General features: G+C 34.7%; 1 protein-coding gene across 4 annotated transcripts in view; it reads right to left on the reverse strand.

The window, feature by feature from the left end:
• PTPRK (protein tyrosine phosphatase receptor type K) overlaps positions 1-23,743 on the reverse strand; it is a 524,091-nt gene that overhangs the window by 227,433 nt on the left and 272,915 nt on the right. For all 4 annotated transcript variants that reach the window (XM_054697815.1, XM_054697816.1, XM_054697814.1 and 1 more), the window contains exons 5-6: positions 21,913-22,028; positions 5,457-5,631 (exon numbers count right to left, since the gene is read on the reverse strand). In XM_054697815.1, the coding sequence (XP_054553790.1) occupies positions 5,457-5,631; positions 21,913-22,028 (291 nt within the window). The remainder of the gene's footprint in view (positions 1-5,456; positions 5,632-21,912; positions 22,029-23,743) is intronic.

Below are 23,743 nucleotides of genomic sequence, written 5' to 3' on the forward strand. Positions count from 1 at the left end.
CTTCCTAGCTCATAAGAGAAAGGAAAAGAACTGATTCAGATATTACAAAACACATTTGTCATCATCTTTTCCTGTGTGTTGTTAATCTTCACTCCATCTACAGGTGTAGGAAGGTAAGTGGTTCATCACTTATTCCCAATTTCTTTTAGCATCAGCTCCACTGCTCCAATTTCAATGAAAAATTTGTTTATTGGTGCGCAGACCTCTCCTGCCACCCGCTGCTCCCCTCAGCAGTGTACTTCGGTCCTTCTGCCTCTCTGCTCCCTGCTCTGGTGAATTTTCTCACTGTCCCACGCTTCTGACTGTACCCAGTGCTTATATAAACAAACAAACAAACAAACAAACAAACAAATAAATAAATAAATCCTCCATTCTCATTAAAAAAATTTTGGAAAAAAATTTGTTTATTAACTTTCAGAAATCTATCAATTATCTTTATGTAAAGATTGTGCTAGGTGCTGCAGCAAACACAGACTCGGACTATAATTTACAAATGATTACAATTAGAGAACAAACTGAAAAATTCAAATACAAATACTGTTAATTTAGACTTCTTATTCACATGTGTAGTGGGTAACTGGTACCAGTCAAATGATCCTGTTAGCAGTTCACCATTCACCAAATAAGTTACAATCCCTCTAACTTATAATACCTGATCTTATAACACCCTTCTCCAACATTGCCAGATTCCAAATTCTGTATATCCTTAAAGGTGAAGTTGTACCTTCTTTCATGAAATTCCCTCAGTTCCAACATTACCTGAATAGAATTATAAATCCCTCTGAATTACTGTTCCCACAACTGGAGTCCAATCTAAAAATGTTCACCTATAGACATTCTAGTTATCCATTAGCAGTCATCTAATTTTTAATGCTGGAACAAGAATAACCTCTCTATGATCAGTTGGATGAGACCACAGAATTATGTAGCCATACTGCTATCTTATGACCCCAAGAAGAATCTGGCTTAATATAGCTGCAATCATGCATTGCAGAGTGAAGAATCAAAAAATAAATAAATAAATAAATAAATAAATAAATAAATAAATAAATAAATAAAAGATCCTTCATGATTACATGAACCATTCGTAATTCCCACAAGGGCAAGTTCCCATTACAAATGTCAGAAAATACTTATTTTTAAGCTGGTATGTATTGTCTTAGAAAGGAAATATAGATCAACAATGATCTAAATTCTTATTAAACAATAAAATTTTGTTTTACAGGACTCTTTACACTGAGAAAGGCTGTATAAATGGATTAATATTCACCCAACTTTACAGTGGAGGTTGCATATACTCATTAAAAATAGAGTAAGGGCCTCCCCTGGTGGTGCAGCAGTTGAGTGCTAGGCTGCGAGGCTGCGGACAGCCTCTGCAGTGCCGGTTTGCTCCCCTGCCGCTGGCGAGGGTCCCACCAAAAAAAAAAAAAAAAATAGAGTGAAAAATTAACTAAATATTATGTCGAGAGCATTTTGATAATGACTAATAGTTGGAAGTAAAATCTAAAAATCAAAGCAGCAAACCCAAGAAAATTAGTTATTCATGTTAAATGTAATTAGAATTCCACAGATAAAAATAATATGTACAAAATGCATAGTGAACATCTGGGAACAGAAACTGGATATGAGTTGAAGCAATCAGAAAATTTTATGGAAGTTTATTGTGAGTCTGTTAGTTAGAATTATCAGTGGACTTTTAATTCAGAATTATGGAAAAGGTGAGAACAAATGAGGTAGAATCGATAACATAACTCCAACTATAAATTTCATGCTTTTAGTTTCAAGTTGTAAACACCCTTTTAATCTGTAATTCACATTTTACACTTCAATTTTATAGAAACACTGAGAAAAAATATCTGTTCTTCATCTCATCTTTGTATAAACTTTGTCAATAAAGATTGGCTTTTATAAGTTGAAGATGTTATCATTACTCAAAATGACCCGAAAGCACTGCTGAAGTCATGACAAAGTAAATTCTGTTTCAGCATACTTTCTTTTTGCTTCCTCTGGCTGTGGGAACACAGAGATCAATACTCTTCAACTTGAGGATTTTGCAGTGAAATTTTCATTTGTAACAAACAGCAACAAAAAAAGCCTTAAGCATGCCCTGTCACTTCCAGTTTAGGAGAAAATGCACTAATAAACTGTTACCCTTGGGTCATCTTTTACAACAGGCAATACTATGCCAGTTCTTATTAAAGACTATTCATATCACTGCCCTAAAAATTTCCTTTAAAATTAGCATCTTTTGTATCTATGTAACAGCATGTCATCTTTGAAAGTGCCATTGAGAGACAGAACCTGTCACCATACTTAATTCTCAGCACTGTTTCAAAAACAGGACAGCTGACTCCAAAGGGGATATTTTTTGGCTAGGAGTATTTATTTAGTAGTTATTTGAACAACAAGAAATTTATTGCTGTATTTTAATTTTCAAACAGAACAGTAGGCAAAATATCACATATAAATATTAGATATACAACAAACGAAAATACTGAAAAGAAAAACATAACTGCCAAATTCTCAAAATATAAAATGTTGGTAGACTCTGAATAGCACATTCAAAGTGCCATCATATTTTAACCCAAGAGTTACAATACCTAAAACAAAAAACATATTAAATGATATGGGGGCCTCCCTGGTGGCGCAAGAGCTTAAGCTTTAGTACTATGAAGCAATCGCAGCTACTGCAGCATGAGTTCGATCCCTGGCCAGCGAGGTGACCTACATGGTACAGCAGACCTTTCTTGTCTCACCCACTGCTCCCCTCAGCAGTGTATTTCAGTGGATCCGACTGTTCTGCCCCCCACTCTGTCTCTGATGAATCCTCTCGTCCCCCGCCTATACCTCTGGCCTACATCCCAGTTCTTGTATGCATAAATAAATAAATCTTTTTAAGAAATAAATGATAGGATTTTCCTTTACAAAAATGAAGAAAAAATGCCAACATTTCTGATGAGATTTAAGGATACTCCATTTATAAATTTTATTGAAATAAGTATTCAGTTCACTAGTAACACTCCTAGGACAAGCATAATACAGCTCTCTCCAGGTAAAGAAAACTGAGCTTTGATAAAGTCTATTGGTTGATTAAAATAAACAAAGATCTAGTAATGACAAAAAAAAAAATCTCTTAACATATATGTGCATTAAATGGCTATGATAAAGGGAACTATAAATAGAGAACTCATGAATAAAATGTCAACTATGTCTTCCACAAAATTTTCAATGCATCACAGTACCACTGCCTCCAAAATATATAACTACTGGGTGTTTAAGAGCAATCTAGATGCACTATTAAAAGCCACCGTCACCTCTAGTGGCTACATAATGTGAATATGAATATAGTGTCATGAAAAACAGTAAGAATGATAATTCAGAAGCATACCCAACTCCTGCCTCTATAACATATTCATAACGCTGAAGATAATCCAAGGTTACCTACTGGCTGTCAAAAGTAGGCCCAGTGAAAGCAATGCTGCAACAGGACTCAATAAAGACGAATACAGAAGCACAATAAAATAAATTGCCACTCTGCCTGAACATAGGAGTCAAATTATCGTATTTTCTCACTATTCAATTAATTGGGGCTATGATTTCCTGAACCTAAGCAGGTTCAAGGAGCCAGCACTGTAAATATTCACAATAGGTTCATTTAAAATGGAGTCATATCCAAATTACAAAAATAAACCTTTTTTTATTTGACTGAGATATCCCTGACAAAAGCATTAAAAATGACTAATAACATTATTTAGTGTTGTTAATATGTGATAAAGCTGTGATGGCAAAAAGAATGAGCTCATCTTTGGGAGACAGGAAACATGGGATTAAATTTTGCCTCCATCAATTATTACAGATCTTTGTTGCTCAAGGCAATTACCAAACAACCTAGGGAGTTTCAATTTCCTTGTCTAGAAAAATATTAAAGGCTGGGGCCTCCCTGGTGGCGCAGGTGGTTGAATGCTACACTGTGAAGCTGTCTGCAGCCTCTGCAGTGCTGGTTTGATCCCGGCTGACTGGCGAGGGTCCCACATGGTACTTCAGACCTCTCCTGTCTCGCCCGCTTCTCCCCTCAGCAGTGTATTTCATCAGTCTGCCTGTTCTGTTCCCCGCTCTGTCTCTGGTGAATCCTCTCACCCTCTCGCACATCTGGCCTATACCCTGGTTCTTGTATAAATAAATCTTTAAAAAAAAATTAAAGGCTGTAGTATTAAAAACAAGTTAACTCTTAAAATGAAATAATGCATATAAAAGATGGTTGATGTCAAACATATTAACTTGGACACAGATAGATCTCATGTTCTTCCAGATTCTTAGGTCTTGACACATGCCTCGCTTTCCTTTCCACATGCCAGTGCTTCTTCATAATACTCCTCTCCACACTTCCACAATCCTCTTCTGGACTCACAAAGAACATCCCAATGCCTCTGACAAATCTCACTCCAGTTTGTGTTTTTGTTTTTGTTAGTAATACCCAAATTTCTCATTGAGGGACATGCCTGACTTACATTTTATGTTCATTGGTGTCATTACTGGTTGTTGCTTAATAGAGTTGCTGTTCTTCCCAATTTTCACATGGCAGACATCCTCATTTTATGATGGTTCCAACTCATCTGTGACTTTATCAAAGAGAACTTACCTTCTAGACAATTTTCCTAAAATATGAGTCCCCAACATTCTCTCCTTATTTTTCTTTGTAACATGTACCACAACTTGATAGCCCATTTCAGTATCTTTCTACATAGTGTGCCTGCTATATATCATCATGAAGTTCCAAATGGGCAAGGCCCTTGTACTTTATTTATAATTGTGTCTCCACAACCTGAACCAGTGCCTGGGATATATAGCAGTGAGTGCATTTTGAATGAATGTAATATAAAGTGTTGCACTTGTACTCTTTGTCTAGAATTTACTTCAGATATGTACTGCTATGTCAAACTTCATCAAGTAAACAGAATAAAAAAAAGACAATAAGTCTAACTTTTTAATAATCTGTAGAGTCAGAATTAGCGAACACACACCACTAGTTATTGATACTGGAAAAAAATTAAGAGGTCTGTGTGGGGATCAGAACTTTGATCTTAGCCTCATTGCTAAAGTGCTATGAGGAATAAATAATAGTATCTGCAGAATTATTTTAAACAAACAAAAAAGCAAATCTAATAATAAATGCAAACTAGAAGTTAACAATATGAATAAGTAATTTTTAAGTTTACCCCAATTAGAACTTTTTAAGTAGGTTCCTTTAAATATAAAATACTTCCTGAAAATTTATTTGGTAAAGTATACAACTATAGTTTTAATTTTACCTTAAGACATAATCAGAATGCTTATGATTTTTTATAGTGAGTTGAGATAAAGAACAGTAGATTTGAAAATCAATCCAAATATCCACAAAGTTGCTTTAATACTAACAAAGTGTCACTATTTCATGAAATGAAAGTTCTTTTACTTACCTCTCACAATAAGTTGAGCAAAATTTGATACACCAGAACCTCTTTCTGACTGAGTTACACAACGATACAAATCCTGGTCAGTTTTTGTCACTTCTTGCAATCTGAAGGAAGCAGCAAATCTCCTGTGATTGATGTTCTTAGTCTGTGCTACTGGTATATCTTCTCCATTTCGTCTCTGCAGACAGAAACCAATCTTTAAAAAACAGGTTCTTAACATTTCCATGAATCTAAAATAAATCATCTCAGCAACCAATATCTGTAATAAATTATTTTTGATAAATTAGCAGGAAAATATCTATGTAATTCCACAAATTTCATCACTGTCATTTAATTGGGAAAAGTAAATAAGTATATATTGATATCCTTTAAGGGGTTTAGTGCTGACACTAGACTAGTAATCACAGTTTTCCATAAAATTGCTATTAGTCCAGAGTATATGCATTAACAGGAGAGTTAATGGCTCCATGGCAAATGACTCACTGCACATTTCTCCCAGAATATATCTATTTACAAGTTTCCTATGGTCCTGAATTTAAACTGCGTGTATTGCAATATATTTGTGATCTCTAGGAGACAGAGACCAGCCTGATCCACCTGAGTAATTTAAATGTGTGCATGCAACTGCCAAAAGATGACAATAAAATAAAAAATAATAATTTAGAATCAAACCAAAATCTGTAATCTTCACAAACCTCTATCTCTTTGGCATTGCGACAACCAATTTATTCAATTTAAAATAAGTAATCAGAAGAACCTAAATGTTAAAAACATATTGTCAACTTTTAGAATAAAACAGTGGAAAATATATTTGTGATTAGGGTGTCTCTCATAAAACCAGTAAGTGTAAACTGTAAAGGGAATGAGTGAAAATTCAACTATAATAACATCTATAACATCTATATTTTGAAAGACATCATAAATAAAGTGAAAAATTCAAGCCATGTATTGTGTTAAGATATTTGTAATGGAAATAACCATCAAAAGATAAATAGCCAGGTTATGTAAAGATCTTCTACAGCTCAAAAAGAAAAAAAATGTCTCTATCAAAAAATAAATAGGCTATAAAAAGTGGACATGTATATGCCTAATAGCCATGAAAAGAGATTCTTAAGTAAACATTTAAGCCTTTATATCTCAACGATAGCACAAAGGGCATAGAAAAGCCACAACTTCAAGAAACAATGGGTCATGATCCTCAAACTCCATTCTTGTTGGTGAAATGCTATATATTCCTGGTATTCTGTTATACTACTTGAAATATAATTTCATACTAATAGTATATGTAATAAAAATCCCTAAAATTAATATTGGTTTTATGGGAAATTATAAATGGAAGTGTTAAGAGGGATTTTAGAATACAATTTGTCAAGTAAAGTTAAAGATGAATAAATCTTAGGGTCCAACAATTCCACCATTATGTTTCCAATCACTCTTTCAAATGTGCTCAAGGAGGTATGTACAAGTATGCTGAATTGAGAATTCTTTGTAATAGGGAAATGTGAGAAACATCTCAGTATCCCTGAGCAGTGGATAGAGATTTACTAATTTGATAAATTATGAAGTGACATTTAAACTAAGCAAACTAAGGCAAGAATTGTGTAAACAGTTAGTTCTTCAACCAAAAATAAAAGCTACTGATTTGTAGCATCTTTCCATTTTTATAGTGTAAATACTCCCACAATAGTGACTTTCAAATTACCACTGTAATAACAATTGGCTCTTAAAATGCCTGAAAAATTGATAATTGGTGATTGCAAAATGGACTTCCCTGACTCCAGCATTCTACTGACTTGAACAACAACTCTTAAGTGGCAAAGTTTGCATAAAATTTTCTGACATTTCTATTCATGTTTCAGGCTCTTTATCTGACTTAGAGATTTTAAATGATTTTTCCATTGCAAAAATACCCAACTCTAGGCCTCCCCTGGGGGCGCAGTGGTTGAGTGCTGGGCTGCGAAGCTGCCCACAGCCTCTGCAGTGCTAGTTCAATCCCCAGCTGCCGGGCGAGGGTCCCACGTGGCGCGCAGACCTCTCCTGCCGCGCCCGCTGCTCCCCTCAGCAGTGTATTTCATCAGTCTGCCTGTTCTGTTCTCCACTCTGGCTCTGGTGGGTTCTCTCACCCTCCCACACTTCTGACTGTGCCCAGTGCTTGTGTAAATGAATAATCTTTAAAAAAAAAAAAAAAAAAAGCCCAACTCTGAGAAACACCAAGAAATCAATCAGAAAATTATATGATGTGGAATTTTAACAAAGACTTTTGCATTTTTCTACTCCTCCCCTTCCCCTCACAAGGTCTCTGCCATGCTTTCTTATTAACTTTTGCCTACTACAGGTTGCTGGAACTCAACAGCAAGTAACCCCGGGCAAGTCACTGGAATTCCTAAGTACTATCACTCCTTTATTAAACCAAGTTTCATTGTGTAGTGGCAATGCAGTATTCACCGGGCAAATTCAGTTCATGGCATAAAGAAGTGTAGTGGTAAACTCTCAACCTCTATAATAGACTATTGACCAAACATTTAACGGCCTATAGACCATTAATATCAGCATCACCTATCAGAATGTTACAAATGCAAAGTCTAGATAGAAATCACTTGAGACCTACTGGATCAAATTCTGCATTTTAACAATGCTAGATTATTCATCAAGATATAGCTTGAGACATGTTGGTCAAAAGTAATTATGGGCTTTTTCTCCCATTAACACCGATAGGTCTAAAAATGGCTATGTGCTCTGAAGCCAATGAGATTTGATAGGAACAGGCAAGTCATTTATAGAAAGATATTCTTGATCAAGTGTCTGACAGAGTGTCAAAAATTTGTGCAGCTCTCTAATATCTGGGCTTGTTAATTGTGCAAAATCCTAAAGTCAAAATTGTACATTTACAATGATATAATTTATTTCAGTTTATCTTTTCCCAGAAGGAAAGAATATAATCCAATGAAATTTTAGATTAAATAATGTGGTACTTAAAAGAGATCATTTTACTCTATGATTTATTTTTCATTACCTTTCCTAGGCACATAATGATTTATTATTCCTCCATCCTCTCAGTGTTGAAGAGACTGTAAAGAGCCAGTTTTCCTATATTGGTATTACCTTCCCATTGAACAGCATTAAGAGATCTGCACGTGGATGGCCAATACTCATACTCTTTTTTTCCCAAATTAATCTCAGAATAAATTTGCACACTACAATTGAGAAAGAAATGAATCATACAACAATCTTGCCAAATTATTCATAAGAACATGAGGGTTCCTCACCAGGACTTGTCTACCACATGAAAATTTTTTTCCTCACAGAGATGATAGGTCTATCAGTATTGTTATTCCCATATTATTGAAAAATTGGATAATTTAAAAACATAAAAGGTTATTACATAAATCTAAGGGCTTAGAAATTTAGATATATGTAAAATTAGAAACACTATGCTACCATTTTGAGAAAAGCACATAATTATATCTGTAACAAATTATTGTATTTATTTCAAAAGATTAAGCACTTAAGTATTCCTCCAAGAAAATGTACATTAAAATGACAATGTTAAGTTCACCAAGTAATAAAAGGATTGAAGAAGGTAAATACTCAAAATGAAAAAAAGAGTGGTGGAAAATATTAAAATTCTGACATAACAGAGGTTAAAATATGATGGGGATATGGGCCTCCCTGGTGGCGCAGCGGTTGAGTGCTGGGTTGCAAAGCTGCCGGCGACCTCTGCGGCGCCGGTTCGATCCCCGGCTGCTCCCCGGCCACCGGAGGAGGGTCCCACATGGCGCGCAGACCTCTCCTGCCGCCCGCTGCTCCCCTCAGCAGTGTACTTCGGTCCTCCTGCCTGCTCTGCTCCCTGCTCTGGCTCTGGTGAATTCTCTCACCCTCCCGCGCTTCTGACTGTACCCAGTGCATGTATAAACAAAACGAACGAACAAACAAACAAATAAATAAATAAAAACATGCCTCTATAAAAAAAAAAAATATGATGGGGATAGCAGATTATTAGAAATCAGGATCACTGATCAAGTGTAAAAAAAGTCAAGTAATATCAGAAAAAAGAGTTTTAACTAAAGTACCCAATGGCCTGAGTTCGATCCCTGGCCACGGAGCTAACCCACATATGGTGCAGCAGACCTCTCCTGTCTCACCCTCTGCTCCCCTCAGAAGTGCATTTCATTAAATCTGCCTGTTCTGCTCCCCAACCCCCACACCTCTGGCCTACACCCCAGCTCTTCTATGCAAAAATAAAATCTTTAGAAATAAATTAATAAAAATGGACTATTAACTTTTACATACTATTTAACAAAAATGTTGAGAACATTAGGGGAGATAATAGTGTGGAAGCTCTTTTTTTTTTTTTTTTTAAAGATTTATTTATTTATGTAAGAACTGGGGTAGACCAGATGCGAGGGAGGGTGACAGGATTTACCAGAGACAGAGTGGGGAATGGAACAGGCAGACTGATGAAATATACTGCTGAGGGTAGCAGCAGGCGAGACAGGAGAGGTCTGCCATGCCATGTGGAACCCTAGCCGGCTGGCCGGGATTGAACTGGCGCTGCAGAGGATGTGGACAGCTTCATGGCGCTGCGCTCAACCGCCTGCACCACCAAGGGAGGCCCTAGTGTGGAAGCTCTTATTGTAAATCCTGATAATAGCAATATTATGAAGATAATAATCAAAATAAATATCTAAGCAAATAATACATGTGATAACTGAGATGATCAATGACATGTCGACTTGGGTAGGATACAGTCTGTAGTTACTCAATCAAACACTAAACTAGGTGTCCCTGCAAAAGTACTTTATAGATGGAATTAAAATCCTTAACCTATTGACATTAAGATAGATTATCCTAGATAACTGGATGGTCTAGATTCAATCAGCTGTATGGTCTTAAGACCATGGCTGAGGCTTCTAGGAAGTCAGGAAAATTCCACGTGTAAAGAGTAATTTCACTCTTCACTTGAATATTCAGTCTGCCCTACCCAAGGGTCTGCCCTACAAATGTCAGACTTGTCCAACCAGTCTGCAAAATAGCATCAATCATTCCTTGCAACAAACCTCTTGGGGGAAAAGATTGTGTGTTAATGTTTGTGAGGGAGAGAGAGACCCCTCCTACTGGTCCTGCTTTTTGTGTTTGGACCCTGATTAACAGAGATGATTCTGTTACCAGAAATAGTTCTGGATGGTAAAGAATTTTTTGGATGAGTTTTCTGATTTGTGTTGTTTCTGGATTTTCCCAAATGGTTCTCAAATTCAATTAGATTTGAAGGCAATAATTACTTCATTGTTAGTGGTAAAGAAAACACTGATAGTACATCACATGATGTACCCATACAGGTATGCAAAATACCACTATTAAATAATCTTAATCAAATATCTATAAAAGGTAAAGTCTGGAATACCATGTACATGTTAATTAGAACATTTTAGTTAAGCTAAGGAATATACTAGTAGTTTTAAACCACAGTAAAGAAAGTAGGGCCTATAAAGTATGTGAAGTTACAGTTATAAAAATTATACAATTGTTAATAAAAGGCAAGATGAGAAGAGAAAGGAGAACACTACTATTAAACCATTACATCTGGGGGATTCTGGAAAGTTGGTGGCAGTAGCCTAGTTTTTCACACAGTCTGAATCTGTAACATAAGAAAGAGAGAAATACAAAAGAGAGTAAGGAAAGAAAAGGTCAATACAAAGTGGAGGTGAAAATAAAACAAAGATATTCTGGAAAGCAAGCAATCTTAAATTTAAACATAAAGCAAGGGAAGAGAAATCTGTTAAGTCAAAAAAGTTGGTATGAGCCCAATCTCACTTAAAAATTTTGAAAAGGGCCTCCCTAGAGGCACGAAGGGTTAATCACAGCACTATGAAACTATCAGCAGCCACTGCAGCACAAGTGCAATTTCTGTCCAGGGAGCTAATCCACATGGCACAGCAGACCTCTCCTGTCTCATCTGCTGCTCCCCTCAGCAGCATATTTCAGTCAGTCCTCCTGTTCTGTTCCCCATTCTATCTCTGGTGAATCCTCGCACCCCCCACACCTCTAGCCAACAACCCAGTTTTTGTATGCATAAATAAAATATGTGTTTAAAAAGAAAATTTCAAAAAACTCATTTCAGATAAAAATTAAATACTTAAAATGTATCAAAATCAAATCTGATACAGCGTTAACAGAATTTTAAGAGAAGAATAGCATGATCCTGAGAACAGAACAAAGTGCAACATAGTATTTCAAGATAAGCTAAAACATATTAAGAAAACAATTCATGCCATGGAGGAACAGTATCAATTTAAATTAAGAAACACAGGTATGAGGTAACGGAATACAGAAAAAAAATTAGAAATCATTTAAAAAATTATGATTACAATAAATGAACTTAACAAATGATGTCTTTCAGATAATAAACTTAACAAATGATATCTTTCAGATAATAAAATGTAAAAAGGACATTCAAATTAAAAAATAAGCATATAAAGGACTTGAGAGAAGTTGATTAATAATTACATGGAAATAAGATCAAATATACAACAAAACATCATATAAAAGCAAAGGAACAGAAAAAGTGCAAAATTACAATTTAAAAACTTCTGAGAATAAAATGTTTTCAAAATGCAAAATAGAAGATGAAACCACATGCCTGAGTGTAAACAAACATAATGACCCACAATTATATATATTCTAAGTTAGAGCCTTTGAAGAAAAAGAATTATTTGGCATCTAAAAAAATAGCAGAAAATTGGTTATAAGAGGAAAAAAAATATCACCAGGCCTTGATACCAAGGCTTTATGTCATTACAAAAAGAAGTAACATATTTAAGTTACTCAAGGAAAGAAAATATAAAGGAAGAATTTTATAACATACAGAACTGACTTAATAACCATGGACACAGACACACTATTTAAGAATACAAAGAATATTATTTCCATGTGTTATTCCTAAGATATCTACAAGAAAATTAGTTTCAGGCAGCCAGAACTCCTAGGAAGACATAATGCATGGACTAATGATGAAACATGATACAACAGTCAATATGCAAAAGTAACACTAAACAAAGTCTAAGTGGGTGAACTTGCAGTGCACCTCAGAACTGTGCTAACAATGGAGACTGGGTATGTCTACGCAAAGTAACACAAAATAAAACATGAAGAACTATGGAATATTCTAATTCTTTCTTCCCCTGTAAAAAACAAGGCACAGTTGACAAATTGTAACAGAAAAAACATTAAATATTAGGTATGATTTTCAAGTGTCAATATGACAAGATTTTGTCTAAAAATATATGCATATTTTTCTAGTTCTGTTTACTCAAAAAGTCCAGCAATGAGTACTTACAAGCACCCATGAGGTCTTCAAATGCAGTTTCTCACTAAAACAAACCAAGGAACCAGGTCTGGAGGACAAAATGTAAAAGATGAGTGTGGAATGTCTCATGATGCCAGGTAGTAGGGAAACTCATAAAAATTACTGAAGTGATATCTAAGGATGCTGGAGCCAACTTGAAGAGATCTTCCACTAGCCAAAGATGGGACAATTTCAATTTAATGACAGTTAATAGTGTAATAAATTGAACTATGTTCAATATGGATAAATCCATGAGTTCACAATAATTTTAAGAAAAGAAAGAAGTAGACACCTTTAGAAGATGATAGGGAATCAACTAATTATATCGAAAACTAGCAAACAAAAGATTTAAGCATTTATCCTCTCTTTCCATAATGAGCTATGTCACTGAGCAATCAAATAGTAGATGAGAAGTGTCTTTTCATTAACTAAACAAATACAAGAGAAATAATGGAATTAGAAAATTATCATGTACAACCTACAGGAATGAATATAACATTAAGCGTCAATGGCTATCAGGATCACTGGGGAAAAAATGACACATTTGGGGCCTCCTTTAATCATACCAAGCACCACCTCTATCATTGCCAAAGCACGGAACTTGACTTCAGATCTGCCTGCCAATTTGCAGGAAATTCAGAGGAACATGTTGATCTGAAGAAGACATTTGTATGCAATTAGCAAAACACAAGCAGTCTGAAACAAGTCAAATGCCCTGCATTCCTCAATAGAGAATTCTGAGGAAAAGAAAAAGAGGACAAACCAAAGATTAAGAGAGACTTAATATACCTATTTTTATAAAGAGATAAGACTATAATGTCTAGGGACATATAAATGAGTACAGAAAAAAAAAAGATTATAAGCCATGCTAAAGTTACTTGTAGAAGCAGGGGGGTTATCCAGTTGTGACTGGAATGGAGCATAATGGTGGAGCCTCTATGATGGTTGGCAAAATCTCTATCATGATCTGCGTGGTAGGCACCTTACAAAATTTCATTGAGTCATAGTCCTGAAATCTGTGTGATTGGTCTATGTCTGTTTTATTTTATAATAAAATGACTTTATAAGTGTAATATTTTTATACCACACAGTTTTTCATAAAAAAAGAAACAGAGCCCACTGCCAAACCCCCTATGGTATAAGAGTAAACACAGGAGCTCAATGGAAAGATGTGAAGTTTTTGACATATCCCATCTGGAAAACACACTGAAAGGGTAGCTCTATAAACATTGGAAGAACACACTATTCTGGCACAGAAAAAGCAGTGAATTTTAATTTATAGATATTGATAAGATGAAATTCTTCAGCTTCTCATGATTACCAGGCTTTTATAGTCATGTTCAGGGGATAGATAAGGAAGATGAAGGCTATTCCACACATTATTCATTTATAATAAATTATGTAATCTGTAGACAACAAACTCAGAGTTCATAAATTATTGAAGATGAAAAAGGATGTGCTATATCTTTAAGGCATTGAACTCTTTATGGTAGAAAGTCACATAAAGTCAACCAAAATAACCTCAAGAATATTGAACAATATTGAACAATCCTCAAAATTAAATGATTACACTATCTGAAATGCCTTATTTCATAAATACTCAAAATGTTGAAGGTGGAAGATAAATATTACTATTCATGATATGTGGTCACAAATTTCACTCCAGACCTGTAAGCAGACTTTTTATAGATGCCATGAGGGAAGAATGCAATGCCATGGACTGGAACAATCCAATGTCCTCAGGAAAAAGCAGGACTGACAGGAGTGATAGCTATTTGCTACAAAATAGAACCTGGCTTCTTAAAGGGAGCGAGATTAATTGTAAATCAGCATATACACAGAAAAAAAAAATCGCTACTGTTTAAACTGAGGTTACACAGAAAAATTAGAATTAAACAGCAATCTAATGTTCATCTGTCAGTTTAAGTCAAGAACAATTTGCAAGAAGCCAGAAAAGCGAGACAGACATGATTAACACTCCTCTCTGACATGGCTCCTGTTCTGAGAGTCACAAAGGACAAAAGAAGCCAAGGTTGAAAACACCTTAGATCAATTGTCCTAGGTAATACCAGGATCACACAGAGGTTTAAATTGGGCCACAAATTTCAAACTACCTTGATAACTTATACTAAGACCGAAAGGAGTCTGAAGGAATGAATATCTCTTTGTATATTACACTCCTATTTAGGCTAATTTATATGCAATTATGAAGATAGAAAGGGACAGAAAGTATAAAAAAAAAAAATGGGTCTAACAGAGTTCTAAGCAGAAAATAAGAAAACATCCATTCATTTAATTAAAAAATTAACTTTGAGGAAAGCATACTTTATTATTTCACTCTCATCTTTCCAAATTCTGTTAACTGATACCAACCAGAACTACAATTCACACCTTTCCTACCCTGCTCACATATTTTCTAGTTGCAGCAAAACAGGCCAATTCTGGGCCCCACTAGCTGATGTCTGTACTGCTAACAGGAGTATCTTGCTTGCATTTGTCCCATCATGACGTAGTCCTAAGTCAACCAAAAGCCATTTTACCCATATTTCTCTTTGTGAACTTTCCACTTCAGAAATATACTTCCCCTTAAGCTCCAATCTCACCCCCACACACACACATACTAAACTGCTGTGATAACAATACCTATTTAAACTTTGATTATACAATGAAATTTTCATTAATGATTTCATCAAATAATCAAGTCTATGTTGTTCTCTCCAACCCTGAAATAGCACAGTGCTTAGATTCTGGAAGGTCTTTCCTTACTCACTTATAAAAGCATCTCTCAAAACTGAAAGCATCTTAAAAAAACATTCAGCTTCCTGTGTAAATTTCTTCTACATCTTCAGCAAGTACTTATCCAGATTTTGCTTCGATCCTTCCACTAATTGTAATTTTACTACCTGCTGTAGTAGCTGATTCTAGGTTTTACAGCCCTACAATTACAAAGATCTTCCTTATAATGAACTTAAATCTTTCACCACAATTTCAAGCTATTTGTTATTATTGCACTTTAGTATCTACACAGAACAACCTAATCCTTCTTGTTTATTCATGGTATACTAAGATTTTAAGAAATTTACCCAGTCTCCCACAATACATATTTACAATATCTCTTTAGCCAACCTGACATATTTTCTTCACCTTTATTCACTACTCTCATAATCATATACTTCCTTTTGTTATTTTAATATGTCAGCACTTTTGGGCCAATGGTTTAGAAAATGTCGGAGTTCTCACACGCCCAGTCAGGATAATTCACTGCATCTCATTCCTCCCCAGCCCCCCACCCCATGGAGCCCATCATATGTTGAACTTAGCATATATTTTATCAATTTGGCTTTGAAAAGTTCCTCTAAAAGTAGTTTTGAATGAATTATATATCATTGATTACATGCTTTCAGGCATAAATTAATTTCTTCCAAGAATTTTCCCCTATTGTTATAAATGCAAAGTTGCCAGATGTTTTTCATGAAAGGAAATGGTATTAGGGATAGGGAAATCTCTCATGGTGATTAAATATGCTACAAACACATGACAGTATATTTGATAATTCTTATAAGATTATAAGTAGGCATGGGAAAATACTACAGCATAGGAGTATTAGAAAGAACTTTGTGGACAATGACTAAATAGCATTTGAAATAGTATAGTGATATATTTCAGTTAAAAACTTGTACTTCCAGATTAACTCATTATTTTATTATTATTTTTTTAATTTTTTTACATCATTGTTCATTTTATTTTTTAAAGATTTATTTATTTATTTATTTATACGTGCACTGGGTACAGTCAGAGGCGCAGGAGGGTGAGAGAATTCACCAGAGCCAGAGCGGAGAGTAGAACAGGCAGAGTGATGAAGTACATTGCTGAGGGGAGTAGCAGGCACGCAGGAGAGCTCTTCGGGCCATGTGGGACTCTCACCAGCGGCCTGGGATCAAACCAGCACTGCAGAGGCTATGGGCAGCTTTGCAGCCCAGCGCTCAACCGCTGCGCCACCAGGGAGGCCCCATTGTTCATTTTAAAACAATATTTGCTTCCCCCGCACCCGCCCCCTCAGATGTAGTCCCCATAGTTTCCGTCACAAATGCACCCGTGCACCATCACCACAGTCCCCTGTGCTCCTCCCTCCCTCCCTCTGATCCCCCTCCTGCCTCCTCCCCTGCAGGATGTCTCTGATTTATAATTGTCCATTTTTGCTTTGTTGTGTTTTGTACTGTTATTTTTTTTACACTGGATGTCTCATTTGGTTCCCCTATATTCCTGCTGTAAGTGAAACCATCCGATATTTTTCTTTTTCCTTTTTGCTTATTTCACTGAGCATAACTCCTTCTAGCTCCATCCACATTGCTGTGAATGGCATGTTAACTCATTTTTTAAAAAGTAAACCATGCTTCAGATTTCTACTGCTACATGATGAAATGTTCACAGGTAGTACAGGAACATGGTCATGCCATTTCCCTAAATAGATAAAACATTCTGTGGCCAGAAGTTTCAGGTCAACCGTTTTCATTGACCCTCAACCATTTCATCAACCATCAGTTAGTATTGCAAGAGGTCAGCTTCATTCTGGTTGTGCTTTAGAGCAATTTGCATCTCGTTTTACTAATTTTACTCTCCAATTATTATTCTCAATCCATTGCTTAAATTATCTACTACTCTACAAGGAATGACATTTCCTTTGGCTGAGAACCTAGTGGTATCATGCTATATTAGCAGTGACGAGCCTCACCAAGGGCAAAGTGATGGCTGACTTTCTTGTTTTGGCAGGCCCAGTCAGGAGGCAAAATGCCAGCACCTACAGTGATTACTGACAGATTGGCCCAAATTGCCACAGATATGATGGCAATCTATATAGGATTACCAGCCACACATTAAATAGCCTCATTTCAATCCACCAAAACAAACGGTGCCACCAAATCTACCCAAACAATTGCCTACTTTTGAAACTCCACTGTTAAATTTCTATGCCCAATGCAATGATGCCTGCCTGCCAAGCTCTATAATGATGGATGGAGTCATTAGCATTTTCGTTTCTACACAGAACCTGAAGCCAAAGCATATGGTCTGACAGATGTTCCAGCAATGGGCTTGATTTGATTTGCCATGTAGGTGTCCACTTATACTGGACCTTCATAAAAAGTATACTAATTTATAAGTTGTAGTCCAGCCCATGTCTCAATTCTTTCACATCCTGGAAAGATATAACATGTTCTTATAACAGAATAAATACTCAGAACACACTTTCTTTTAAAACTTCTATAATTTATCTTAGACTAATAAATTTCCCTTTAACCTAGTCATAGCACTTCAAATGAATGAGATGGGTAAATATGTGGGTAAAATTCATAGGCTTTTGCCATTTATGCTACTATTTCCAATAACCTGTCTCCTATAACTGTAATTTTGCTATTTGATAAAATGGCTCATATACACATTTATGATTTATTGAGGCATACGGTATATAGATACAGTGAGTTGCACAGATCCTAAATTTAGACAAATGTGTATACACCCATATACCTAGCACACCAGGAATAGGGCTAGTTGCTTTTATTATTTTGCTTTAGTATAAATTAGATATTAAAATTTCATTAATGATCTTATTTCCTATAATCTATAATTTACTGAAGTCTTAAGAACCACAAATTCTTACTGCTGGGAGTTCCTTAAGAACACAACATAATTTTCTTCTATAACTTGTAAGAATTGAAAAACATCTTTTGATATGGGGAAATACTGAAAACTTAAACTGACAAGAAAATGTTAAATGTTTATATCTAGTATACACACAAATTCAATGAGAGTTATGGTAGAAAGGAATTTGAAAGATCTCTATAAGCAACAAAAGACATTTTAGCCTTAAGTTCCTTATCTGACATGAATGAATTATACAATACACTTTTTAAAATGATGTTTCAGAAAGTCTCATGATTTTATCATTTTTCTAGCTGTTGACATGCAAAAGAATACTAATATTACTCATCCATGTTATTTTATGTATCAACTGTTCACTCTGAATGTATAAGGAGTGTTAAGGTAGGTTATATATTCTGTCATAGTTTTTTAATGTCTACATAACCTAATTTTGAGTCTCAATAATTAAATCACTTGAGAGCGCACAGGAAAAAATATTCCCTAAAGATACATTCAGTACCACTATGATGTGCCTTATGGATTAACTCATTAAAATGTTTGAGTGTTTTTTTGTGCTCCATTTTAAAATTTTTCTAATTTATAGTCATCTTAACAATAAAAGTGAGTGAGATGTGAATAGCATGGTAAAGACAAGTGAGATAATTTATTCTCTAAATGTTTTCCATATGTCACTTTAAATATCAAATATATTATGTATATGGTCATTATTTTTCATAGCAGTTATAGCTCATAATTTTCCTTTAAAATAGAAAAATTGCTACTTTTTGTTATTTTTACCCATATTTACACATTTTATCAATTGAAATGCAATATTATACAAGTGATCTGGAGACCATATAAAATGATCACCAATTTCATTACAGCTCACCAGGGCAGGTGTAACAGCTACTCTATTATTCTATTACTTCTGTGATAGGATGTAGTAACCTTTCACTGAGATGCATCAACTACATTCATTGTCAGTACTGTCACAGACATCTTAAGCAGTTGTTCTCACAATGGCACTTAATTTAAGGTACCATTTTTTTCCCATATAAAGCCAATAACAACATTTTTACATTTTCTCGTCACACAACAGAGGCAATAAAGGCCATGTTTCAGGTGATCAGAAGTAATACAAAGACCTCATTTAACATCTTATAAGTGAAAGGGATTTTAATTTCTGTCCAACATTTCCTTTTATAGATCCAATATCTCTTTTTACAGAATATTTCAATAAATTCTCTAACCTACATAATTAACTAGGTTAGAAAGTCTGAAGGATTAGAACTAAGGTTAAATGTAAGAAGTGGGCCTCCTGCTTACTAGCAATTTGTTCAGCACCAAACAAATGACCTGATATCTATTTATATGGTCTGGCTTATAATTAATTGTGGAACCTAGATTATTCCTGTCTTATTATATCTCTCTTACTTTCAATAAACGATAAAGATGTTTTAAGTCTCTGTCTACTTTCTGATTCTCCACTGTTCTTTCTTATGGTTATAAGATATAACTATGAAGTAAAAGTAAGCTGTTTTTTTATTTAATTTGAAAACACTCCTTAACTAAGTAAAGTGATTAAAGAGATTAAGTTAAGGTAACTTATCTAGTATTATTGAAAAGAAAAAAGGGTTTTAATTAGTAAGATGAATATGTTAACTGCTGAGGAACAGCATCAATGGCAAAACAGAAGACTGACACAGAAATTCAGCTTCACAAATGTAAATGGAAGAGAAAAAAAGCAGAAGTCTTACTGAATATTTTATTTTTCATCTGATTTGAAATTTGGCAAGAGAAAAATTACAAGAAACTAAAACAAAGTGAGCCAATCTACAAACTAGGAAATAAAAAACTGAGTACTATTTTGACTGCAACCCACTTAGACCAGTGGGGCCAGAAAGCCTTTGTTGCCACAAGGCAGCTGGTGTCTGAGTACACAAAACCCTTTTCATTTCAATGTTACATTAAATCCTGGGGCATGAAATTGGTAGAGAATGACAGTCTCTGGTTCCCTGAGGTAAGACTTTGTAGATCACAACTAAAGTCAAATGCCTACTTATGTTTAACCACCTAAATGAAAAATAATTAGGAAGATAATTTTTAAATGTCTAAACATATTTCAAAACTATATTGGCAAAGAAATAAAATGGATTCTGACTTGATGTTTAGCTAACAAAACAAGCTACACCTTATGCAATATGCTATGCAGAAAGAAATATGTTGTAACTCAAGATTTATAGTAGAAGTTAGCATAATCTCAGAAAAAATGGAAAAGACTCATTTCCTTTAGCCATATCAAGATTGTATATGCTTAGCTGCAAATCAAATAACTTCTGAAACTGGTGACAATTAGTTTCATATGAACTACATCTGTTATAACATCTAACAGGATTGAGGGAATTAGAAGAAATAGCATATTTATTTATAGCATATAGTACAATATCAGTTATTATACTAATTTTGATAATCATTTATTATCATCACCAAACCACCTGCAAATTAATGATTATATGAAACATGAATTTTATTCTCTAAAGATAAAATACAATAAATCCTGATGTCTATGTTCAAGAAACTAAGGTAATCTTAAAATGATTTTTCTTTTTGGTCTCTATTGGTTTTCTCAGAAATTTAAAATTCTAACTAAGTCTCTTTCCTCATTCTCATGCAAATAGAACAAAATAATAACAAAGGTGCTCAGGGAATATTATGTTTACATCTAGTTTCAAACATTTAATTCAGCAACCAGCTTTCTTAGATCCAGCCAGCTGTATGGCTTTAGAGTTACTCTTATTTTCACCCACTGTATACTCCTTCCCCAGGATTGACAATTATTTTCTGAAGGAATGACCCTTTCCTTAGCCTACTGTTTATCTTTCTGATTCTTTTATAAAGCCCTTTACATACACCATTTACATTTTCCAAAAGTATGCTACATTGCAATTCACTAAATACATATTTACTAAGGATTTAATATGTTCAAGGCACAAACCTCAGGTCTGTGACAACACTTACATACAAAAATTCTAAAAAAAAAAAAAAAAAAAAAAAAAAAAAAAGACGACTCTCTTTCAACTCACATTTCCAGAAACACTCACAAAGTTTTCTTATAATACATTAAAAATAAATCAAAATATTACAGTTCCTACTTAAGTACCATGCTCTTATAAGTGGAAATTTCATAATATTTAAAGAGGAAATGTTTGTCTTCTCCCTATTTTTAATGAGTCTGCAAAAACTGTTTTTTCGTTTGGATGTACTGTAGAATATTTAGGTTTCATTAGAAACTATTTCAAGGATTTTAACTATATATATTGTTATATTCTTATTCATATTCCAGAAACAGAAATATCTAAAATGAATCTGTAGACAGTTAAACCAAAGGACCTGTCAGAGAAAGAGATTGAGAAACAGAAATTGAGACTACAAGCAGTTCTTTTTTTAAAATCAAGGGTAGCTGTGTGAACTTGGCCTTACCTGCAGCCATAACTTGTTATGCACAGCATCTCTCCCTGTAGCAATACACTGAAATGTAGCATTCTGCCCAGCGTTGACCTCTACGTCTCCCAGGCGGAGAAAATGAGGAGATTTATCTGTGAAGGTAGGGAAAAAGTTACTTTTTTCATATGAAGAAAACATGCCAGGTTACCTTTTCCCAAAAGAATAATGTTGTGAATGCTTTTACTTTAGGCTAAGACTAATACCAAATGGAAGAAAATTGGGTTTTCTTTGTGATGAAAGATATCATTTCCATTCACTCTCATAGTTTTCGTAGTTCTCCCTATCTCAATAGTTTTATTAGTTACTGCCCCATAATTGCTAGAGCATTGTTCTATAGAGCATGAGCACTTAATAATTACTGTTAAAGGGCTGCCATAGCATGTTGCATATGGGCAATAATAAAACAGCTAAGAGATGAAATAGGCACAAATCATAGTAAAGCAGAAAAATATATAGTCATATCTAAAATACCCACATACACACAGTCATTGAACTATTGAGCAACACTGTAAATAGTTAGATCACTTTTTTTTTTACTTTAATAGTCTTCAAAGAACAAGGGAATGTTTGTTTCTTTCAAATAGAATATCACCTTAATTGTTGATAAATCCATTTTCCTATTCCTTTATAATAAAAATTTTACCCCTATTCTTTATAAAGAAGTTACTCCAAGAAAATATTAGATACCAATAAAAAGTGGTGATTGCAGTCAAAATATACATGAGTTATTTGACTGCCAAACAAGTATTCTCTATAATTATCTTTCAAATCTGAAACTTTATTCATGTTTTCAACTGAAAGGAAATGCAAACAGGACAAACTAAGCCTCAGTGAATAACAGAAAGCTCATGGAGAACCATATCACAATGAGACTGCTGTTGTGCTCAAGTCATTTGTAAAATGTGTTTACTCGTGTGTACACTCAATGGATGGAAAAACGGCTCACTCATGTTAATGGGTTGAAAAAAATTAGTAAACCAACTTGAATTCTGAAAGAGATAATTTTGTTCTTCTTCTCTTAGAATAGACCACATGAAATAAGTCATTTGACCCTTGCCTGCTGTCTTCTCAGTAACTTCAGAAAAAGAAATGCTCAAACTAGACCAAGGGCTAAAACAGTGGTTCTCAAAGAGTGAACTCTAGACCACTACCAGCAACAGCTGCAGCAGCATAGGAAATCTTGTCAGAAATGCAAATTCTCAGTCCTTGTCCCAGACCTATAGAATCAGAAGTAGGGAAGGGAACAAAGCAATCTGTGATATGTCACACTCAGCAGGTGATGCTGATGCACCATAGGGAGCAGGAGCAAAAACTGACCACAGGCAGTGGGGCCGCCGTGCATGCTGCTACAATGTTAGAGAATTTCTAAGAGGAGGATCATCCAACAGATCATCCAAAATTAATGGTCCCTATATAATACTACTGTTGAGAGATATAGGTGAAATTTGAATTTATGCCAGTTGTTTTTATGCTCTGGTATTACTGAATGCATGCAACAATTTTCTTTAAGGCAATGGGACATAAATACAAATCTAGTCACACCATCTGAAGAACAACCAACATATATCTAAGGCTATAAACAAAACTATGTATTAGTATAGTGCATTTCCTATTTGGTTTGCTTTCTATTATTTTGTTGTTAAAATTGGATTAACCAGATATTTATTATAACATATAAAAATTAGCCCTAAGTTAAAAATAAAGTGAACTAATTCATTCTCTCTCTTGCACTAAGCTTTCAACTTAACAGCTCACATAAGATAGTGAGCTGTTATTATTCATAACTTTCTCAGACAATTTAATAGTA

This window comes from Talpa occidentalis, unplaced genomic scaffold, assembly GCF_014898055.3.
Source record: "Talpa occidentalis isolate TD23 unplaced genomic scaffold, MPIMG_talOcc4v2.1 talOcc4.2, whole genome shotgun sequence".
In the NCBI taxonomy this organism is placed as follows: domain Eukaryota; kingdom Metazoa; phylum Chordata; class Mammalia; order Eulipotyphla; family Talpidae; genus Talpa; species Talpa occidentalis.